General features: G+C 36.1%; 1 protein-coding gene across 1 annotated transcript in view; it reads right to left on the bottom strand.

Moving 5' to 3' along the window:
• The window catches only part of LOC149806776 (NIPA-like protein 2), a 93,043-nt gene extending 72,579 nt beyond the window's left edge, over positions 1–20,464 (bottom strand). The window contains exon 1 of the mRNA XM_089957420.1: positions 20,297–20,464. Coding sequence (XP_089813546.1) covers positions 20,297–20,359 — 63 coding nt within the window. The 5' untranslated portion in view covers positions 20,360–20,464. The remainder of the gene's footprint in view (positions 1–20,296) is intronic.
• Positions 20,465–21,458: the final 994 nt, after the last annotated feature.

Below are 21,458 nucleotides of genomic sequence, written 5' to 3'. Positions count from 1 at the left end.
ATTATTGACGCTTTCAAGAAACGACATAACCTAACCGAAAGGACGTTGCCAAATTATAAATTTCCTGGTTATAACGTTGATGAGATGAGAAAATTTGTCACTGATACGACTGATAGGTTATTTCCTAAATTACACGACGCGTGGGTTAGGAAGAAATCACAAGTAAAAACAATCTTGACTCATGATAATGATGGATTTGGAAAAGGGCGTCATGTTTCTCCTGACATTGTTAATATAACCGAGGTTATTGCTGTTTATCTTCATGCTGATGTTGTGGAAAGAAGTTATAATGTTGATTCTGCAATATCAAAAGCGGAACAGGGTTTTATATTATATACGTTCTCTCCTACCGTCTCTCCTGGTTACTTGATAATAAAAGAACCGGTTAATCCGTTTTACCTACGATGTAATAATCGTTTTTTATCAAGAATAAATTTCAAACTAACGAATCAAGATGGAAATTTACTTGATATTCGCGGAGAAACGTTAAGTATTAGTTTGTTGGTGAAATCGTAAGTGAAAGTCTTTGATTTTTAAATCTGTATCCCGGGAAAAAAACAACGAAAAAAAAATGATAAAACCCAAGAGAATTTTTCAAAATTAATCTTTTTTTTTATTTTGCAAATTTATGCCGTATTGTTTTTAGGAATCAGAGATTCTCTAATTTTATTTTCATCAACAAGCTTTTTTAGTTGTCTGACACGAGAACTTGTGATTTTCCTTGATTCGTATGCGTCGGATAAAATCAATCTAGCTTTTTCTACTAGCGTTGATAATTTAACAAAATCTTCGATGTGATCATCACTGACTGCTGCAAGTGATTGATATATCGCAATTTGAATTTTCTTTATTAATTTATATTCTGACGGCAGGGTATATTTATATTCGAGTCTCCCCAGAATAATTGTTTCGAATTCTGATCTGATTTTATTTACATCAAGATCCGATGAAAGATCTATCTTTCTTTTCAAACTATTAATCTCTCCAATAATATCGTTTATTGTTTCTTCGTCCATTATATTAATTTTGTAGTATTTAATTATTCTTCGTCACTCTCCGAATCAAGCACCAATCCAATATAAGAGAATCTGAGCCAAGTTTTAAGGTTGTAGGAAAAAGTTGCATGAATTTTTCCCTCTGCTACAAATCGCACTGATGCTGTATTAATATTATAATATTTCGCAGCGGCTCCCATCGACACGAATGCAAGTTTTTCTCCTGTTTCCTGATTTATCGATTCGACGGCTTTGGCGTATTTCAAATGTCTACCAGAATTACCAGAGGAGCAATTTACGCTCTGGGTCACAGCTCGAAGATTAGATAATTCATTATTAAGTTTATTTCCATCGATGTGATCGATAACCAATCCGATTTCTATCGGTCCACGATAGCATTCATAAATGAATCTGTGGTTGAAATAACATTTCTCTCTTTGTTTGTTTGTTTTGTGGACAGTAAACATAAAATAACCTGTATTACAAATATGACCAACACGATATTTCGTTCTAGCATTTCTGACGGTTCCATCCGATGATGCCTCGTATCCCTCGATGGTAGGATGTGATCTATACTCGTTCATGATTTTCATTGCTGGAATCGTTGATTTCATTTCCATATATGATATTCTCTTTGTTTAAATCATAATTTGCTTTGAAACGATTAATATAATCTTCTTCACAAGATATTACTGACAAGGATCTTCTTTCATAATATCGCCGTAACTCACGATATTTCTTTCCTCCACAGGAGAAACACAATCTTGTCTTTCCTCGAATGCCAACTTGACAAACTAAACACCGTTGCGGTCCTTTGTTGCCTCGTCGAATTTCGTATATGTGAGCGCCGCAATATTCACCTCTACAGGATTTGTCGCATGATTTTGTTGATCCGACTATTATCCATTTGCATTGCATATTATAATTTAAACATTTGTCTAAAATATAATAATGGACTTATTTGATCTTGATGAGGCAGAATATATCATTCCTGAAGTTGATCGTGCAAAAAAAGAATTTTTCGATGATGGAGCGATTCATGTTTGGTCGACGTGGAAAACTAACTTCGTTGATGCTACGATGAATTTGGAACGAGCAAAAAAGATAATCGAACACATAAAATCTGAACACAAAGAGGAGCGATTTATCTTTGGAATAAAATTTATCGCACAAATGCCCGATGACACTTGGATTATTCGTGATAAACGAGATCCAGTACGCGGCGGTAAGAAAAATGTCGTTCTTGATAAAAATTCGAAACCAGGATTGTTATTGGGAATCGACGGTCCTTATTATGCTAGGGCGTATCCTTCTAGTGCTGTCGTGTATGGAATTTATCGGCTGAATAATAATCCTGATGCGAAAAATTTACCCGCGATGAAAGAATCTCCGATGATAAATTGTGTAGCTGAGCGAGTTATCGAACATATGAGGAATGCCCGTCGAGGATCTGGTCTGACCCAATTGAGATTGAATAAAATTAACACGTGGGCAAAGACAGTTGCTGATGGCGCATCGATTGATGATGTTGCTGCGCTGAGTAAAAAACTTAAATTTCCTATTACGGTTAAAACGCTATCGGGTGAAATATTATATTTATCACCATATAAGTCTCGAGGAAATCCAATCGAAATTGTTGATCATAATTCACATGCGTGGACTCAGTCAGTGATGATATTCCCGAAGGATCGCTCCATTAAATTCTATCCCGTGGAATTTTCCACGGCAGATAGTAAATCTGCGGAATCTTCCACGGATGGTGGAAAAGACAATTCTGATGCAATGTTCCGATATATCAAATTATTAGCCAAGTCTGATCCAATATCGGTTTGGTTATTCTCAAGTGAAGATAGATATGATCAATTTATATTGCCACGAGGAGATATTTACCGAAATGAAATACTGCATGAAGCGATGAAAAATATCGCGGAGAAGTATTCATCAAATCCAAATCAGTTACTGACAAATTGTTTCACTGTTCCATCTGTTGCTGCTCACGCCGCCAGAGAAAGAAATTCGTGGAAACCTACAAGGAATGAGTTTCTTAATGATATTCAACTTAGCTGTATCGAATATGGCCATGGAGGATTATGGAATACCAAATATTATTTCGAAGATATGATCTCCGTTGATATGAGCGCCTGCTATCCTGGAAGTTTCCTTGGGTATGGTGATTGTGCAGATTACTTTGCTAAATTCGGTCATCCTACTAGCGAGATGACGAGAGTGGCAATCAACGGACCATTACCCGATTTTGTTATGACCGGATTCGCTCATGTTACTTCATTCGAACTTGCTGAGAATTTGCATAGGATTTGCTATATTTGGTTTGGTCGGCATTTATCTCAACGCAGATGGGTCCCTACGGTATTGTTGAGATATATGTTGGATTCGTCGATGTTAATATCGCTGATGGTGAGTGAAGCGATTATATCCTACAGGAAACAAACTGAAGTGTGGTTACCCACGGACTGCGAGAACGCGAAAGATATTGGAAGAAAAATCATTGGTAAATTCACTCAAGGAGGATCAGTTGATCATAAGCATAGACACGCTAGGTTATTTATCAATGACGCTGAGATGGATTTTATTATTGCCGATACAGTATCAAGAGGAATATTTTGCAACAGAGAAAATATTATTATTGATGGAACGAAGTTGGGTACTGTGATTAGTTATCTCGATGGAGAGTCAGCGCAATATACTCATCTAAGATCATCGATGCTAGCTTATGTGAGTATTAATTTACTGTCAATGATAAATAAATTTTCTGATATCGCGGTAAGGGTTGCAACGGATTCGTTTTATATAGATAAAAAATATCAGTGTAGATTGGAAAATTTAATCACCGATGGTTCCTGGGGAACTTGGAGAATAAAAAATGAGGATATTCTAGATTATTGCGAAGACGCGGATGTGGAAGATTGTAATAATTTTCATAAAGACCAATGCGATAAAGTATCAACAGTAGCATCCGCATTTGATCCGATTTCACGAAATAAATTTGTTTACTTAAATGGTCCTGGCGGTAGTGGTAAAACAACACGAGCAGTAAATTTATTTTCAAACTCTGATATGATCGTGTTAACTCCAACTCACAGGTTAGCAAGAGAAATAAGACAACGCGGTGTTAATTCTTGTACTTATCATAGCTATTTCAAGTACAGCGGTGGATTATGGGATTCGGCTCGCATGGGAAACAAATATATCAACAAGATTATAATATTTGATGAAATTTGCACAGTAAATTTAGTTATACTAAAATCATTCCTAAGTTGGCTGGAAGAGAAAAATACCGCAGTGATAATGTGCGGCGATCATGGTCAACCTGATCCTATTGATGGTGAATCTCCTCACAGGTGGCTTAGAAATTTTGTAGATTATTATGAAGAAATTGACGCTGATTATAGATCTAATGATAATTTACTGACTGAATTTAAAAAAATGATTCGGTTGCAACCTAATAAGTTTCAATGTGATGTAATGAGAAAAATAATTGACGAGACTCCGATGGATAGTTTTCTATCCTTGTGGCGTCCTGATCATTTGATTGTTGCTAGTAGAAAAATTGTTCGTGATAATATTCAGGAAATGTTATTTAAGCTTCATTGTGAGAAATTTCCAACACTGCAGGTACCATTGTGCTATAGGCCCGCTGATACCAGAAAACAAAATATTAATGTTACTTTGCCATACGGAGAAGAAAAAATAATGGTTTTGAACGATATTATTTTCGTTGATATTAATCTTGTCAATGATGCGATAAACGCAGAAAGATCGCCATGGAAACTTGGATACGCAGCAACAATACACTCGTCACAAGGATTAACAGTAGATGGCCAAGTTTGGATTGTCGATGATAGAATTTCATGGTCAAATTTAGTTTATCTAGCCGTGTCTCGAGTAAGAAAATTATCTCAGTTGGGTAGGATTAAATTTCACATTAACGAAGATGGCGGTAATTGAGTATCTTTCGGTATTATTTGTAGTTCTTCTTTGGTAAATCCTCGTTGTGGAGCTAATGAATCTAGAAAATAAATTGCCGGTCTTCCTGACGATCTTGTTACGGCCGATATTTTATGTGTTGTAACACTCCAGGTTGGATCGGTTGCTCTTTTTCTGCCACCCTCGGCTTCTCCTTCCTTATACAAATATCTAACCGTGACACTACCTAGCACAGGCGGAATAGTAGAACTTCGCTTTAGTGGTATATTTGTCTTTGTAATTGCAATTGCAGGCTTCATTGATATTGTTCGTGTTACTTCGTTATTCAGCGCATTAATCACGTGAGGTAATCTTGTTACCCAATCGTGAGATCGCTTATCTTGGATAAATTCTCTCGCGTACTGATATCCGAATAATCTTTCCGCTAGTGTTTTGTTGAATCTTTCAACGATAGCCTGACTACGATGAACACCAACTACGCCACGCCGGATTTTAACGTTATTTTTTTTCATTAACGCAGTAACCGCGCCAAGGAATTCTCGTCCTGGATCAATCTGAAGAAGACTCGGCCATGTTAGTGGAGATCGAGAGTAAATTTTCTCAAACGCATTTGCTATTTCCGTTGCTGTTTTATTCGATAATGGTTCTGCTTCTTTGTATCTGCTAGCAATATCAACAACAGTTAGCACATATTTGTATGTGATTCCATCAACGGTATCGTGAGGAAGAAACATTAAGTCGGCTTGATGAACTTCGTTAGGTACACTGACAGAGAAACTTGCATATGGTATTTTCTTAGGCGGTGGAAGATAAATTTGCCAAACCGCTTGTTTCGATAACCATAATGCAGCTGTGGAATGTTTTACTTTTGCAGCCTTGGCAAGTTTGGCAATTGCTGATTTTCCTCGCCAAAATCCTCGCGGAGAATAATATATCTGCTCCATTATAATTTACCAGCACCGAGAACTAATTTACCTTTCATTGCTCCTTTTATCAACCAAGCTGCCAATTTTTCTTTGAATTTTTTATTAGGTACTGCGTCTATTGCGTGAATTAGCTTCACATCAGCGAGATGTCGTTGTTCTAAATCTCCACTGCGATATGCAAGATCGTGATAGTAGCATGCATTATCAATGGCATTTACTGGACCCTCGCCAGGATTTGGTTGATTATTACTGTTAAGTCTTATATCTAGCCTTGTACCAGGTCCGCAATAGTTGTATCCTGGCAGATGTTTTTCTCCTGGATATTTCGCCCAAGGCAATCCTGGCAGATTTTTCATGGAGGCGGCAATGTCTCCTCCGGTTCTTCTATCTTTTTTTTAACAAATTTAAATTTGCTTATCCCACAAACCGCACATTCACCTCTGATAGCATTTCTGTTGTTGCGTGTAACGACTTCGATTGGATTTAGCGTAGCAGTTCGAGTGCGACACTTAACACAATATAGATCCATAATATTCTAATAACATGAATGTAATTGATTTTTCAGCCACGAAAAAACGCGAGCAAGTAAAACACACCGAGGCGTTACCAAATTCGATAAGAATGATAATAATTGGACCGTCGGGATCTGGAAAAACGCAATTGTTGCTAAATTTGATTATGAGATGGCTAAAATGGGATAAATTATATTTGGTTGCGCCATCCGTAGATGATCAGCGATGTTATCAAGTACTAAAGGAATTTAGCGATAATACTGAGGATGGCACAATAGAATTTATAACGGATATCAATGAAGCTCCATCGGTGGAAAGTTTAGACGGTGATACTAATAATCTTGTTGTTTTCGATGATGTAATGCTAGATAAACAAACTAACCCAGCTAGGATATTCTCGCGTGGCCGACATAAAAATACCGATGTGATTTACGTGACGCAGCGATATACGCAAATTCCAAAGGTAATTAGAGATAATTGTAATATTTTATGAGTTTTCAATGGCGTTGATACTCACACGCTGAGGAATATTCATCAAACTTGGTGCAATGGCGACATGGACATAAATAAGTTTAAAAATTTTTTCAGTCACGCTCAGGCAACACCGCACGGTTTTATCACGATTAATCTTCATGATCCACGTAGTAGGTATCGAGTTGGTCTTGATCAGATTTACTCATAAAATTGCAGCCCAATTTTGCAATCACACACAAATTTTACAATACCCCCCCCAAATTTTGTTGTTTTTTTTAATGTCTGAAAATGCATCCCTGGTCGAAATTTTGCGGATTAATTTTCGTAGAAGGCGTTATTTCTGCAATCTGAGGCTTCTACGGAGAAAGTTTGTGTGGGAGGCTTAATTTTATCTGAGCCACCTGGTCTGTACAACCTCCCTGCTGCTGAGGTGAGATGGCAGTGATCCGTAACGAAGAGCGCTTTAGACCACTCGGCCACTTGGGGCCCCGTAGTGAAGAATTAAAGTCTGTATATGAATGAACCCTTTTTTTAAAACCGAATTGACACAGACAAAATGTAAGTTTTCTTTTTAGAAAGAGGGGATTTATTCATGTAATCACTCACTTTATGGCTTCATTAGTAACAACTGTTCATTGATAGGATTGCAAATATAAGGTTTTATTATTTGTCTACATAATTGGTGCAAAGTTAAGCACTGGTTAAATTGTATTTGCTTTGCTGTTTTGTTGGTTTTTTTCTTTGTATTTTCACAAAAATGAGTAAACACAGAATACAACCTTGACCTTACAGTCTCTAATTCCACAACATAGCATTATCTCGTATGTTTCTGACCTACATAATTGCATTTTAAAGCTAAATCTTTAATAACATAAAATTTAGACTCTGCTTTCTATGAATTATATATTTTCCTGAATACATTTGCCCAGAGACAATCTAATAAGATGGTACTTCCCAGAACAGTGATGTCTGCCATTAGGCTCATTTCCCCATGACAGGTTCACGTACGGTTCCAAACTATTTTCATGAAGAAAATAATGTACACTCAGCAGTTAAAATATTCATGTTACAATTCTATTCTTAAAACTCAAATTGCTATTTACATAATTATAAATTTCAAAACACAAGTTTGTATGTTTTTATCATCAAAGGATAACTTGAGGAAATTGGGCAGTAATAGTAGCTGCTAACTTAATCAGGAAATGGTTAATGGTCAATCAGCTATCAAAACACATGTCTGTGAATGTACAAGAGTTTGTTTATCAGCATAATTGATATCAAGACCAAATATTTGATGGCTTGAAGACTACAATTTGCCTGCAGCTATATAAAACATAACATTGGAACTAATCTGGACAAGGTAAGGGAGCATCTCAAAAAGGATGGTCATTTAATGCTCCTCTAAACAAATCACAGATGAAGTGTACATGTTTTAGGTGAATTAGGGGTGTATACTTCCTTAAGACCGGAAGTGATATAAACACCTCCATGGAATAGATGTGGTCATCCAAGAATGAAGAGAAGAAAAAGGAGCCTTTCTTCTCCTGCACTAGGTGCAATGACATTCTGACAGGTGCCACATTTATCTGTCCACTTGCAACAAACAGGACATCCATCTTTGCATGTGTATTTAGCACACAACAAACAAGGGGGGGGGGGGTGAGTGTCTCAAGAGGCCTTCTTGTGCCCACACCTACCCACACCATGTGACATACTAATGTGCTAAAAGAAACAAACTGGCCAACAAATTCAATAAACAAAGTGCAAAACCCTTCAATTTCAGCAAAAAATGGAACACAGCAACACAACTAATGCAAGGTCTCCAACAACACAAAAAAGGATATGTTTCACTGAAAAATCAATTAAAGACATCAACAAAGACAAAATGTGCTGATTGTCCTGATACATGTGTACTCACATGATAGCCTATGGAAAATGAGGAAGATATTTTGTATGTTGTCTATAACTAAGGAATCAGAATGGGATCATATTCTTTTTAATTCTAGGCCACCAATTTATAATTAGAGGAGGAAAGAGACATAGAATCATGGAAAAGGAAAACAATGCAATAGTTGCAGGCAATGTATTACTGCTACTTAAGTGTGTAGTTTTATAATAATTAAACTCATCCAATATCTTGATCAGATAAAACTATTCAACAAGTCAGATCAAAGCCTACTCAGAAACTGAATTGCTAGAATATTAACAAATACAACAATCAGATGCATGATAACATCACTTACATGTGTGCAACTTGCTCATAATAGCACTTCCCTGATATCTTGTTCATGTGAGCCTGTTTACCAAATTTGATCAAAATCCAATAATAAAAATACAGTTGCTACAGTCATCACAGGGGCCCCAAGTGGCAGAGTGGTCTAAAGCGCTCACCGCAAAGGATCACTGCCATCTCACCTCTGTCTGCATGGGTTCAAGTCTCAGGTTCAGCCAATATGGATACGCGAGAAAGCTTGCCAGTAGCTTGTCATGGGTCGGTGGTTCTTTCCAGGGTTTTCCCGGGTTCTTCCTCCACCACTTATACTGGCCGCAATGTATAGCCGATCTTGTGCTGAAAAATGGCAATAAGCCCTACAACAACAAAATCAAGTCATCACAGTCATCAACCAATCATATGAGAAATTACCACACAAAGATATATTAACCAATTTAGCAAATCTGTTGACTACTTCAGTGGCCTAATTAGAGCATCTGTTTCAGATACAGTAGGTCACAGGTTTGATCCCCAGCAAAGTCATACCAAAGACTTATAAAAATGGTACTAGCAGCTGCCTCACTTGGCACTCAGCATTAAAAGGTTAGTATTATGACTGGTTGGCCTGGTGTCAGAATAATGTGACTGGGTGGGACATGATGCTACATGTCTGTGGTATGATGCCCCAGTTCTAGGCATCACTATAAACTGCCATAGTGCAGGCATCGTTGTGATATGACTGAAAAATTGTTAAAGCTGCATTAAACATCCAAATCACACAAATACTTGTACCAAATCTGATCAAAACCAGGTCAGAAATACCATCTATGGAGTATTCTGCTAATCAGATGCAAGTTAATATTATTAATACACATTAATTGCAGTAAGCATAAAACAGACTGAACAATTTCATGATATTTACAAAAACTGGACAACCATAACATTTGTTATGCATGATCTCACTCATTATCCAACCCACCCTAGATTTTAATGATATAAACCAACATTCCATGTTTGATCAAAATCTGATCAAAATTATATCCTATAGAGTAGTAAGAAGTTTAGCTGATATGATGTAAGATCACTCATATGTCTGGATCTTGATCATTCTCCAACATCACTGAAAACTTCATAATACAATCACATATTGGAAGTCTGATCCAAATCAAGTCAGTAATATGGTCTCAAAGGTGGCAACAAGCTCCAGAAACTAAATGCAAGATCATGTCATTAAAATAAGTAGATCTAATTTATTATACAAAACGTCTGAGATCTGGATGATATGTGATAGATCTCACTTATTATGCAAAACAACTGATATCTGGATTATAAGCCCATATTCCAAGTCTGATCAAAATCTCATCAGAAACTAGACATTTGTAGTGGTACAAAGCTCAGAAAACCAGATGAAAGATTGCCTATTAATATGTAGCTTCTGCTCATTATCCAACTCATCTGAGATCATGACATAAGCCTACATTCCACGTTTGATCAAATTCTGATCAGAAATATGACTTCCAGAGTAGTAAGAAGTAACTGTTGACTGTTAGAGGCATATTGTAAGCTCACCTGACTTTACACTTTTTGAGCTTGGGACCTGAAAGTCTGATAAATATATATCAGTAGAGTTTCATTCGCCAGTAGTTTGGATGTTATGGCTCTGACATCTAAGCAAGTTTATTTTCCTTTCTGTTACCCTGGTGTTTCAGCCAGGAACCAAGACTTTCTTACATAAAACAAGACCAGACTAAGTGGTTAGTGCATCTGCCTTGGATGCAGGAGGTCATGGGTTCAACACTGACCAAGTCATACCAAAGACTATAAAAATGGTACAAGCAGCTGCCTCGCTTGGCGCTCAGCATTAAAAGGTCAGTGTTAGGACTGGTCAGCCTGGTGTCAGTATAATGTGACTGGGTTAGACATGATGCCACATGTCTGCAGACACTGTAGTGATGACAGAAAAATTGCTAAAGCTACGTTCAAAATCTAAATCACACCGAAATCACACACATAAAACACCATCTTGTCACAATGCATGACTGCCCAAATGCCCCTAAATACCCCATGCCCCCAAAAAGCAAGCATTCAAAAATAATGCACAGATGAATTGCCCTGAACATTATGAAACTTGTAATATTCACTAGCATTAACATAGCTAGATTTAACAATACAAGGGCTTGACTTCCAGATCAACTACCCTAATCAAGTGCTTACAAACTGACTTTTGGCAGCTGAACAGTGAGATACTTTTTGCTGATTATGTGGTCATTACAAGCATTTATCAACCACACTCGATAAGGCTAAACTGGTGGGCATGTAGGTATTAGTATTTATTGGTAATGTCTCTTTTGTTACATTTGAGTTCTAATGCATATAATATAGTGCCATTGTCATTACACACAATCACTACTACTGTGCCAAGAAGATAAACAATTATGTTTCACCTTTATTTATTCAAAGTCATATATAAAACACATTTGTTTAAAAATACTATATATAGTCTTCAGAAATGTAGGATCCAGGTAAGAAAAGAGTCAATCCATCAATAAGCATTATGTCAATGAATTCTTTTTTTTGTGTGGGCTTGTCCCTTAATTCTTTGCAGCATATATAGCTGGTAGGACTGTAGGGTTGCTCCTCCTAATTATATGTTTACCTAATGGCATTATTTTCTGTTTATTAAGTTGTACTGGGTGGTTCTTTTCTTTTCCCTAATGGCCAAACATTAAGTCTCAGGGTCAAAGTTCCGTACTCCCCTCCTCTCCAGTGCATTGGTCTGAAGGGCGGGTTTCCATCCCTTGTCTCCATAAGACAGTTTGTTAGTGATCCCTACTAAGGTCTATGTCAAAGTTATTGCTCTTTCCATTTAAATGTTTTTGTATTTTTTATTTAGGTCAAATCTGTCAGTTGCCTAATATAATAGTGTTTGCATGAGTGTAAAGTGATTTGTCCTCTATGGACCTTTTTTCTTTCTTCATAAAGTTAAAACGTCGTTGCATACGTTTTCTGCCTCTAGATGTTCGTCAAAGTCATGTCTGTAGTAATTTTTCCCCTCTTTGGGTTCATTTTTCTGTTGTTTATTAAGGTTTCTTCTGGCTCTTTTCTTTGGTCTTGGCATTCTCCTCTCAAAATCCATTCCATGAAGGCTTTGTCTGGATTTCTGGTTTTTGTATTTGTTTTGTTACTGGTGTGTTGTTGGGTTTGTTTCTGTGGTTTATCTTGTGATTCCTTTTGTTGCTGTTTTTTCCCTTCTTCTGGTCCACATGTGTATTGTTGGATTTGTTGCTGACTATGCTGTTATTTATCCTGTGTTCCCTTTTGTCACTGCTGTTTCCTTTCTCCTTTGCTGTTGTTGTTATTTACTCTGTTTGGGATAAATTATAAGTTCACTAATGTGGGTTGTCCCTTGTTGTGTTCCCTGTTCTTGTGGTGTTGAACATTTTTTAGGTGTGTGTCCTACATTCCCACATTTACTGCATTTTGCATTTCCTGAGGTATATGCACCCTCTGTACCACGTCTTTACAAGAAAACTATGTAGGAAAAACACTTTTTCAACGTCTTGATCTTTATTTTCTATTTCAGGGATCCTTATTCCATTTTTTATGGGGTATCCCAGGTGGGTATCCATTCTGGCTTTGTAACTTTGATTTGAAATTTCTTTTCGAAGTGCTCTATTGTGGCTTCTAATGGGATTTCCAAGGGTAGATCTGATATGTGTACTTCTCTTTTCTTCTTGATTTTTCGCATTATGGGTGCTGGCTCTTTAACCATTGCTGTTTCACCTCCTATTGACATTTTTCCATATGATATTATTGGTTCATTCCCTAAAGATCATAAGATATATTCTTTATCTCCTTTCCTATTCAACACTTCTGCTAATTTGGTGAAGTCCGTATTTGTTATCTCTGGAGCAACGATAATACCATTGACACTGTGGGTCGCCTTTCCATGGGTATTCCAGACATGTCAATCTGTTGTGTCCATTTTTTGTAGGAATATTATAAAAACGGTCTTTCACTTGTCTCTGTTCTTCAAGTTTCAAAGTACTTTTCCAGCTCTGACAGTTCCCTGTTCTTCGCCATTTTTCCTTTTTGCATGTGCAGCACATGATGCACTATTCTCTATTTAACGACAAGTTATGTTTAAATATTCTGTATGTTTATCTTATGCTCTCTCCCTGCATATTTGCACAGAATTTTATGAAGCTGCTTTCAACATTTTAGTCCTGTGGACTTTTAGGCAGTTTGATTCATGCGCTAATGTTAATTCAGTAAACTTCCTTCTTGCCTTTCATCCATTAAACTATGTCAGATAAATATCTTAATACAGTCAAGTAAAATTCAATGGCGATAAGGTTTATGCAGTTTTTTTGTGTCACCAACAAAGCTGTAACAGCTTAAAGGCTGTGCTGATCATATTCAGCTAATTCAATACTGGTGAATAAGGGAAGTTTGATTCTTTGGTGAACAACAGTCCTGTAAATTTGACAGACTTACTTATCAGTCAAGTTATTGTTTACTACTCACTGTCAGTCCTGTGAATTAGAAACATAAGTAAATTTCCTCAAGGTATATACCACAGACATTACTATAATCCTCCAATGATAAGATCTTTTTAACACTGTCGTGTGTCAGCACATATAAGACAATTAGAACAAAATATGTGCAATTTAGTTCATAATTAAACAGAAGTAACCTGAAATAAGAACTTCAATACAAATTTGAGGACTAGAGCAAATCAAACTACATGGCTGGACTTGACAGAACATCAATTAAATGTTACATATTTTTTTAATCAAAAACATAATTTTTAAACTGGCAGATGGAAAGAGCAACATAAGATACTTTTGTTGGGTGAAATTCTATAGCTTAGCTTTCTGAAAGAAATTTTTTTTATAAAACGTGTTAGAAAATTATTGTAGTAAAAAAGAATGATACCAAAACTAAAGCAATACCTAATACAGAACCAAAACTGACATATATTATTATTTCTTGCAACTTTTTTATACTGTCTATAACATTTTTATAACAATTTTCACAAATATCTGTTTGACATTAGAGTTCTGAGAATGTTGAGAATCCTGATGCATCATGTATGATGTGCCAATAATGCGGGCAACTACTTAAATTTTACCTTCATTTATTAAAATATATTTATTACACACAACTTTGCTGAAACATACTAAATGGGATCTATCTGAAGGTGCTGTTCTTAAATATAAACTGCTTCTTCCTACTTCAAAACTGAAAATTATCCCAGTTAAATATGCCAGGAATGACTCCCACTAAGAAACTCCTTAAGTATTAAACTGCCCATACCCTTAAAAACTTACACTGATTATATATGGGATAGAAAATTGGCTAAAATGCATAAAGAACATGAAAAAACAAATCAAGGAAATGCAACACACAAAGGCCCAACAACCTGCACTCAGACACGAAATATAAATTGAATTTCTAAGAAAAAAACACAAAGCGAGCAGGCAGCTAATAAAAGAACAACGACTAGCAACACATGAGCAACAAAAACATGAAGTTGACCAGTCACTCAAAGCCTGAAAAACTTTACCACAACACACTCCAACTGAACTGGTACAGCAAAGACCTCCACCCCCTTTACAGGCACAGTGAACAAAAACGTGAAGAAAAGCCACCAGTACAACATGCATCACTATTTCTGCTGAATGAACCAAAAGAAGGATAAGGTATTGGTGGACTGTGTGACCCCCATGACCTTGCAGATCAGTAGAAACACCTGAGGTCAGTTTACTTGGGTAATACCTCACCAGAAGTCATTAATGAAGTACATTCTGATAGACCTCCTGTTTTACCATCTTCACTAGCCAAGGTTCTGATATGAGAACCCTATTCACATTCTGGCATATCAAGCAGATATTTTTCTGTTTCGGGTCTGTGAATTTCATTGGATGCAGTGGCTTGCCACCAAATTCAATCAAAATTAAGTTGTTCAAATTTTAACACTGTTCCTACATGATCAAGACAAGGGGAGCACACATTTTGAATGGACTGATAAATAAGCAATTTTCCATTGCCCATCCACGTTTGTACAAATATTTTCCACTCGTATACACCTGTATTGACCTCCCTGTGGCATGTAGAGATACATTTGATGTTAAATTTAGCAAAGTATTCTTTTTAGGTCAACTGTCTCCACCATTTTTGGCTGAGTACAGTGCACTGCTGTTACCGGCTATTGGTTAGTTGGCATTATATACTAAGGAAGGCAACTCATGAAATCCAATAGATGTTTCTAGGAGAAAACACTAAAATATCTGTTTGATAGTGTTATCATATCAGAACCTTGAGTAATCAGAGTGTGTGATTTGAAATTTTAACGTAGCCTTAAAAACAATTCAGACATATCGCTACAATGTCTGCATTGTGGCAGTTTATAGTGATATCTAGCACTGGGGTATCATGCCACAGACATGTAGCATCATGTCCCACCCAGTCACATTATCCTGACACCAGGCTGACCAGCCCTAACACTAACCTCTTAATGTTGAGCACCTAGTGAGGCAGCTGCTAGTACCATTTTTATAAGTTTCTGGTATGACTCAGCCTGGGTCCAATCCCACAACAAACCACCTCTGAAGCAGATGATCTAACCACTAGGCCACTGGAGTGGTCAAGTAATTAGAGAAGTTCTTAAATAACAATGTCCTATAACAAAGATAAGGTTGGCCTCTGTCAAAGCAGCTTGCAAAAACTGAGAGCACAATATGATTGTGGGGTTACAGTGATGCTTTCTCTTGCAAAGTTAACTGGAATTATTTCCATGTGGTCCACCTAAACACAACTTGATAAGCTTTATGCAGCCAAATTAGAAAAACACCTCACTTATATATTGTCAAAGTCAGAGCTGGCACAAATGCAAAAGACTGGTGGAATATTACAGTCCTGCAAGAAGCTAAGGCTGCAGTGGATGCACAAGTGGCTGCATAAGGACAGTCAGAACTGAACTTGCTACAGTAAAGTCAGTCAAACATTTTCAAGGTGTCTTTTTATGCATGATGAAGTTGCATCAATGATTCTACACATACGAGAAATTGACATCATCAACCTGGATTTAAGAACAGGACCTGGATGCATTTGTAGCATACATGACGACACTAGTCATGAGGAGTTTTGCCATGGAAATTAAACCCAAACATTCAAACAGAAAACATTTATCCAAGAAACAGTGCATGTGTCTGTGTGTAAACCTTAAATTCATACTCAATGAAGACTGGAACCGAGATCCACTGGTAAACCATGGTGATGAATACACTCACCAATCCCTATACCATATATATATATATATAGATATATATATAGAAAGAGAATTACAAATATATACCAAAGAGAATGGCACCATCCCTGACATTCAACCAATCAAACACATCTATCATTCGAGTAGATATTTTAATCCTTTTAGACCTATGTCTTTGATAACAAAGAAAATCCTTCTAGCCTACTAATTTTGTTTTAAAAACTACAATGCTGTCTGGCATTTCTGCGCAACTAAGGTTTCCATCACCAATACTGAAGCAAAACGCACACCAAATTCAATTGACAAAAATAAAATACTGCAGTTCTTACCGTCTAAAAAGAGGCTATTGTGAACAGAATATTCTGTTCAAAATAATATTAATTTTGGACACAAGGTATACAACCTCTATGTTCTCATGACTTGTGATATGTTGGCCTACAGCTCTGAAGAGATGTCATGTTTATCCATAAATGAAATACAATGCTTACCATTTGAAAAGATGCAATGGTCACCAGAATATTCTGTTCAAAATAATGTTAATTTTGGACACAGAGGATACCACCCTCCTGTTTTCCTGACTCGTGATATGTCGGCTTATTCTGCGCATTATAAGCTTTGAAAAGATGTCATGTTTATCCATTTGGGCTACAGAAATGAAATACATTACTTTGAACTGTTTCTGTCAGCAGTTCAGTCGAGTAATTAGGTCAGGTTTATAGCTAGTTTTACCAATTTCAATGTAACATTGCCAATAAATCTCAAAAGATATTAAGCAAACCAAACTGGTCTTGTTAACAAATTAGTAAAGTTCAACATTTTTTAAAAAATAAGCTATGTGGAAGAGAAACAACAATGAATAGGATATGTGTTTACAGCGTCTTGTTTATGGAGAAAAATTACTAAAGAATTCAGAAATAGACTATACACCAGGGTATTTCTTGAGAATCCTGTTCTAGCGCCAAGTTGACACGTTGGGTAGCAGACGATTTTGTACATGTAGGACAACTTCTTGCAAAATTGGAAACTTGGATTAAGATGCAGGATATTTTTTTTTAAGGTAAACATTTCCATCTTTTAAATAATGTATTTATTTGCATGATTCTAAAAGATAACATAGTAAATAGGATTTTCTGGGTTAAGATTCAAGAAGGTCATAGAGTAGGTCTTCATGTTGACATTTAGAAATCATATTTTCATATGCATTTCGAGTCGAAATGTGGGATATTTTTGTACAATTTATGAATATCACTTTTCTTAATTAAAGCATTCTTTTGGATTTTTGACCAAAATATAACATGTGATCCAATGTTTACAGAAATGACATATCATTGCGCAGAACTACCCGACATGCAGAATTGACCTTACGCCAGAAGGTAGATCGCTCCGCCTACCAAACACGTGACTTGACAATGTCTTAACCTCCAACAAACATTCTGTGAAAATGGCGGGCATGATAACATTAAAAGATATACCAGACAATATTGGTGAGCAATATTTGCCATATGAAACAACACTGAGACAAATACAGAAAGCGAGACCATTTATCCATCGCTTACACTTCTCTAAGTTACGTCGGTATGCGGAGAACTCGCCCCCACGTACCTGGAGAAGTCGCCCCAGAGTGGTTGGAGAAGTCATCCCAAAATCTGTCACCCAAATAACCTTTTTATAACAGAATTAAGTCATCTTTTACGTGATTCATATTTATATTTGTATATATACGCGATCACAAAAGAGATATTAACTAAATTAAAGCAATATCATAGTAATATTTATAAGGACAAAATTAAGTCTGTATATAATCTAATGAATGACGACAGTATAGTGATTAAAAAGGATGATAAGTCAAACACTATTATTATTGTGAATCAAGATGATTATATTAAAGAAGTTGAACGTCAATAAGAAATTAAATAGAAAATTTTAACATGCATAAATGAGATCGCGAAAAATAATAATTCCATATGTGAGGAATTTGATACTTTCCCTCTTAACATACGTACATCTCAAAAATAGTAATTCCGTATATGAGGAATTTGATACCTTCCCTCTTAACATACGTACACCTCAATTCTACATATTACCCAAAACTCATACAAATCCTGACCATAATTTACCTTTAAATTATCCAGGACGACCCATTACATCAAGTTGTAGTTCATATACTGAAAACCTATCCAAATTTATTGATAGTGTTTTACAACCTTTAATGAAATCACTTCCTTCATACATTAAAAATACAACTACTTTCATTAAAAAGTCGAAGTCTATTCCACATCTATCTGATAATTTCAATCCTGGTATCATTAGATGTAACATCACTATATACCAACATTCCGCATGCAGATGGTATTGAAGCGTGCAAATATTTTCTTGATAACAATCTTAATAATAGCACACTATCTAGCGAAGATATTTGTAAAATAATAAAAACTTATCTTGGAAAATAATTATTTTCAATTTAATAATACGAATTACATTCAGATAATGGGTATTAATATGGCTCCTATATACTCTTCCCTTTCATGGGTGAATTAGAAAAGGATTTTATTCAATAAGAAAAGTTTAATCCATCTCTTTGGTTCAGATTTTTAGATGACATATTTATCATCTGGAAGCATTCAACTGAAGAACTGAAAAAAATTATTGATCGCCTAAATCATTTTCACCCGACGATTAAATTTACTTATACTGCATCTAGTACGCATGTTTCGTTTTTAGATGTAAATGTAATAAAAATTGTTGATAACACTATCTCTACAGATATTATTAAAATGCATCTAATGATTTGAAGAGCAGAGCAAAAGGGACAGATAACACTTATTTTACGTTAAATACAGAAGCGGAGCTGATCAAATGGAAAAGTTGAAAAACTGCAAATTTTATAAATTTAATAAGTTATTAAGTTGAAGAAAAACAACAATAAATAAAGTCTTAACCATGTGGCTGTATCTCAGAATTACTATATATGATTCTTGGGGCGACTTCTCCAGGCGAAGTGGGGCGACTTCTCTGAACCGCTGAGAAATTTGTAAATATATACAATAGCCAAGTCCATATCGACAGAAGCAGCTTGTCGGAGGAAAATGGCGGACGTAAACAGTGCCTGGAGATGTGTATAATAGCACTCGCTGATTGGTCAGTCGAGCAGAATGATTGACAACTGGCGATAGGTCAATTGGCCAGCATGGTGGTAAATCTTTATAAACAATAACATGCTGAAATTTATTTCCAAGATATTCCAAGTTTCATTTTGAGCAATTCTATGACCCTGAAATTAGACATCTGTAAGGGAAGATGATGGATAAGACCTCAGTAAAACAACTGTTTTCCCCATACTGGAACCTGACATCAAGCCTGTTCATGAAACATATCTCGCTTACTCTGTTTCCTCTGACCCTTGTCACCCCACTTTTGATATTTTATATTTATGTTGGGGTGTAGGGTCAGAGTCCATTCTCTATCAAAAAGTTGGATTTCGCCGACACTATTTGGTGTCAGCATGGAGTAGCCGCTTACTAGCTGGCCCCGCACTTGAAAGACCTTACATCGAGATATACCTGCATGAAATCGACAGAAATATGATTTATTTTGTCAAGATGCGTGATAACTCATTCTCTACGTAAAAATGACACCCTGACTACTGAAATGTGACTTGTTTGTCAGTACAAAAGGGAGTAGATGTGGGAGTTATCATTTTTGTGACACAAACAAGTGCCCAAGACGAAAATGCGCTTTCTCAAGTTGCTCACCTCGTCTCTTATGTATATTAAATATTTAATGGGGCGTGTATTGTAATGGTTTTGACGAAATGTCTTCACTGTGAATATACTATTTTCATGATTCTGACCAACTTGGGTATCAAGCTTAATAGGACACCTATGTTTGAGAACATGCGAACGTGTCCAGAGAGATATTGACCATCGAAACGCTATGCACAAATTCGTGACCTATTTTACCTTATAATGTGTCTCCGACGATTCCTTGGGTGGGTCCATTGTGTTGTTATTATTATCCGTCATTCTGGCTTTTTTTCTGAAATAGTTTGTAATTTAATTAAAACACTAAACCGTCAAACTTAGTCATAGTCATCTACGCTTGTCAACCATTTTGTCCAGTCGATGTTGGCCGAGATCTTCCAATTATAGACTGCTTAAGTGTGGGCATTGCCAAGGCTGGTTTCGGAAACGTACTAACACGTAGGTCGATAATTGATGTTCATTTTCGCAGTTAGCATTATTTTAAGATTTCTTTCGGCAGTTGAAACCAATGGCAATACCGCTGCAATGGGGAGGGGGGGGGCAGTTAAAGGGGGACCCAATATCCTAAGTTCTACTTGGTAATGGTTATGGGAAGGACCGAGGAGCACAGGGCTCGTATCGATGCTTACAATTGACCTGTCATACATGTACTGTATAATAACTATAGTTATAATGACTGTATTTATTATATAGTACTGTTACGTATATCTGATTTAATTCATATTTATTTTAATTTAATTGTTTGTCCGTTTTTACTTTTTTTATTTTTCATTACATGATATTGTAATGGAAATTTATTCACTAGAGATGGTACTTTTTTTAAAAAATAGTTTATAAACACCAGATCTAAATCCTGACCTTGTTTCAGAATTTGTAGCATCCTTCATAAACAAGTTTTATTTTAGTTTAAAATGATTGGTTGCTTCCATGGTCATGATGGGACCTTGTCTTTACGATATAAACAATTTTTTTTTATGTTTTATTTCTTAGAGTGAAAATGGTTGGTTTTCGTTAGTGTCACACTGGGTAAACACGATCACGTGGCACTGTGTTTCGCAATTCCTGTTTTTCCATTACTGCGCATTTGTTAGTTTTAATAGAGATGCGTAGAGAGAGATTTCTCAGTTTTGGGCTTTTTATACTGCTTTAAGTTATTTTGTTGTAGGCAGATTTTGAGTTATAATTGTCTTCAGATCAGTTGGATTTCAAAAGGAATAATTCTTTTTTCTCTGGAAATATTTTGAAGAGTGCTCACACAGAAATTTCGGAAAGATATTGCTTACAAATTTAATTTGGATTTCCAACACCGGAGTGTCATTATTTGTATTTCTACAAGGAACTGTAAAAACAACACAGTACA

The sequence above is a fragment of the Sinohyriopsis cumingii genome, chromosome 1, assembly GCF_028554795.1.
Source record: "Sinohyriopsis cumingii isolate HCF-2022 chromosome 1, ASM2855479v2, whole genome shotgun sequence".
NCBI lineage: Eukaryota > Metazoa > Mollusca > Bivalvia > Unionida > Unionidae > Sinohyriopsis > Sinohyriopsis cumingii.
Note: the sequence above shows the minus strand (reverse complement) of the source record. Positions and strands in the feature narration are given on the sequence as shown.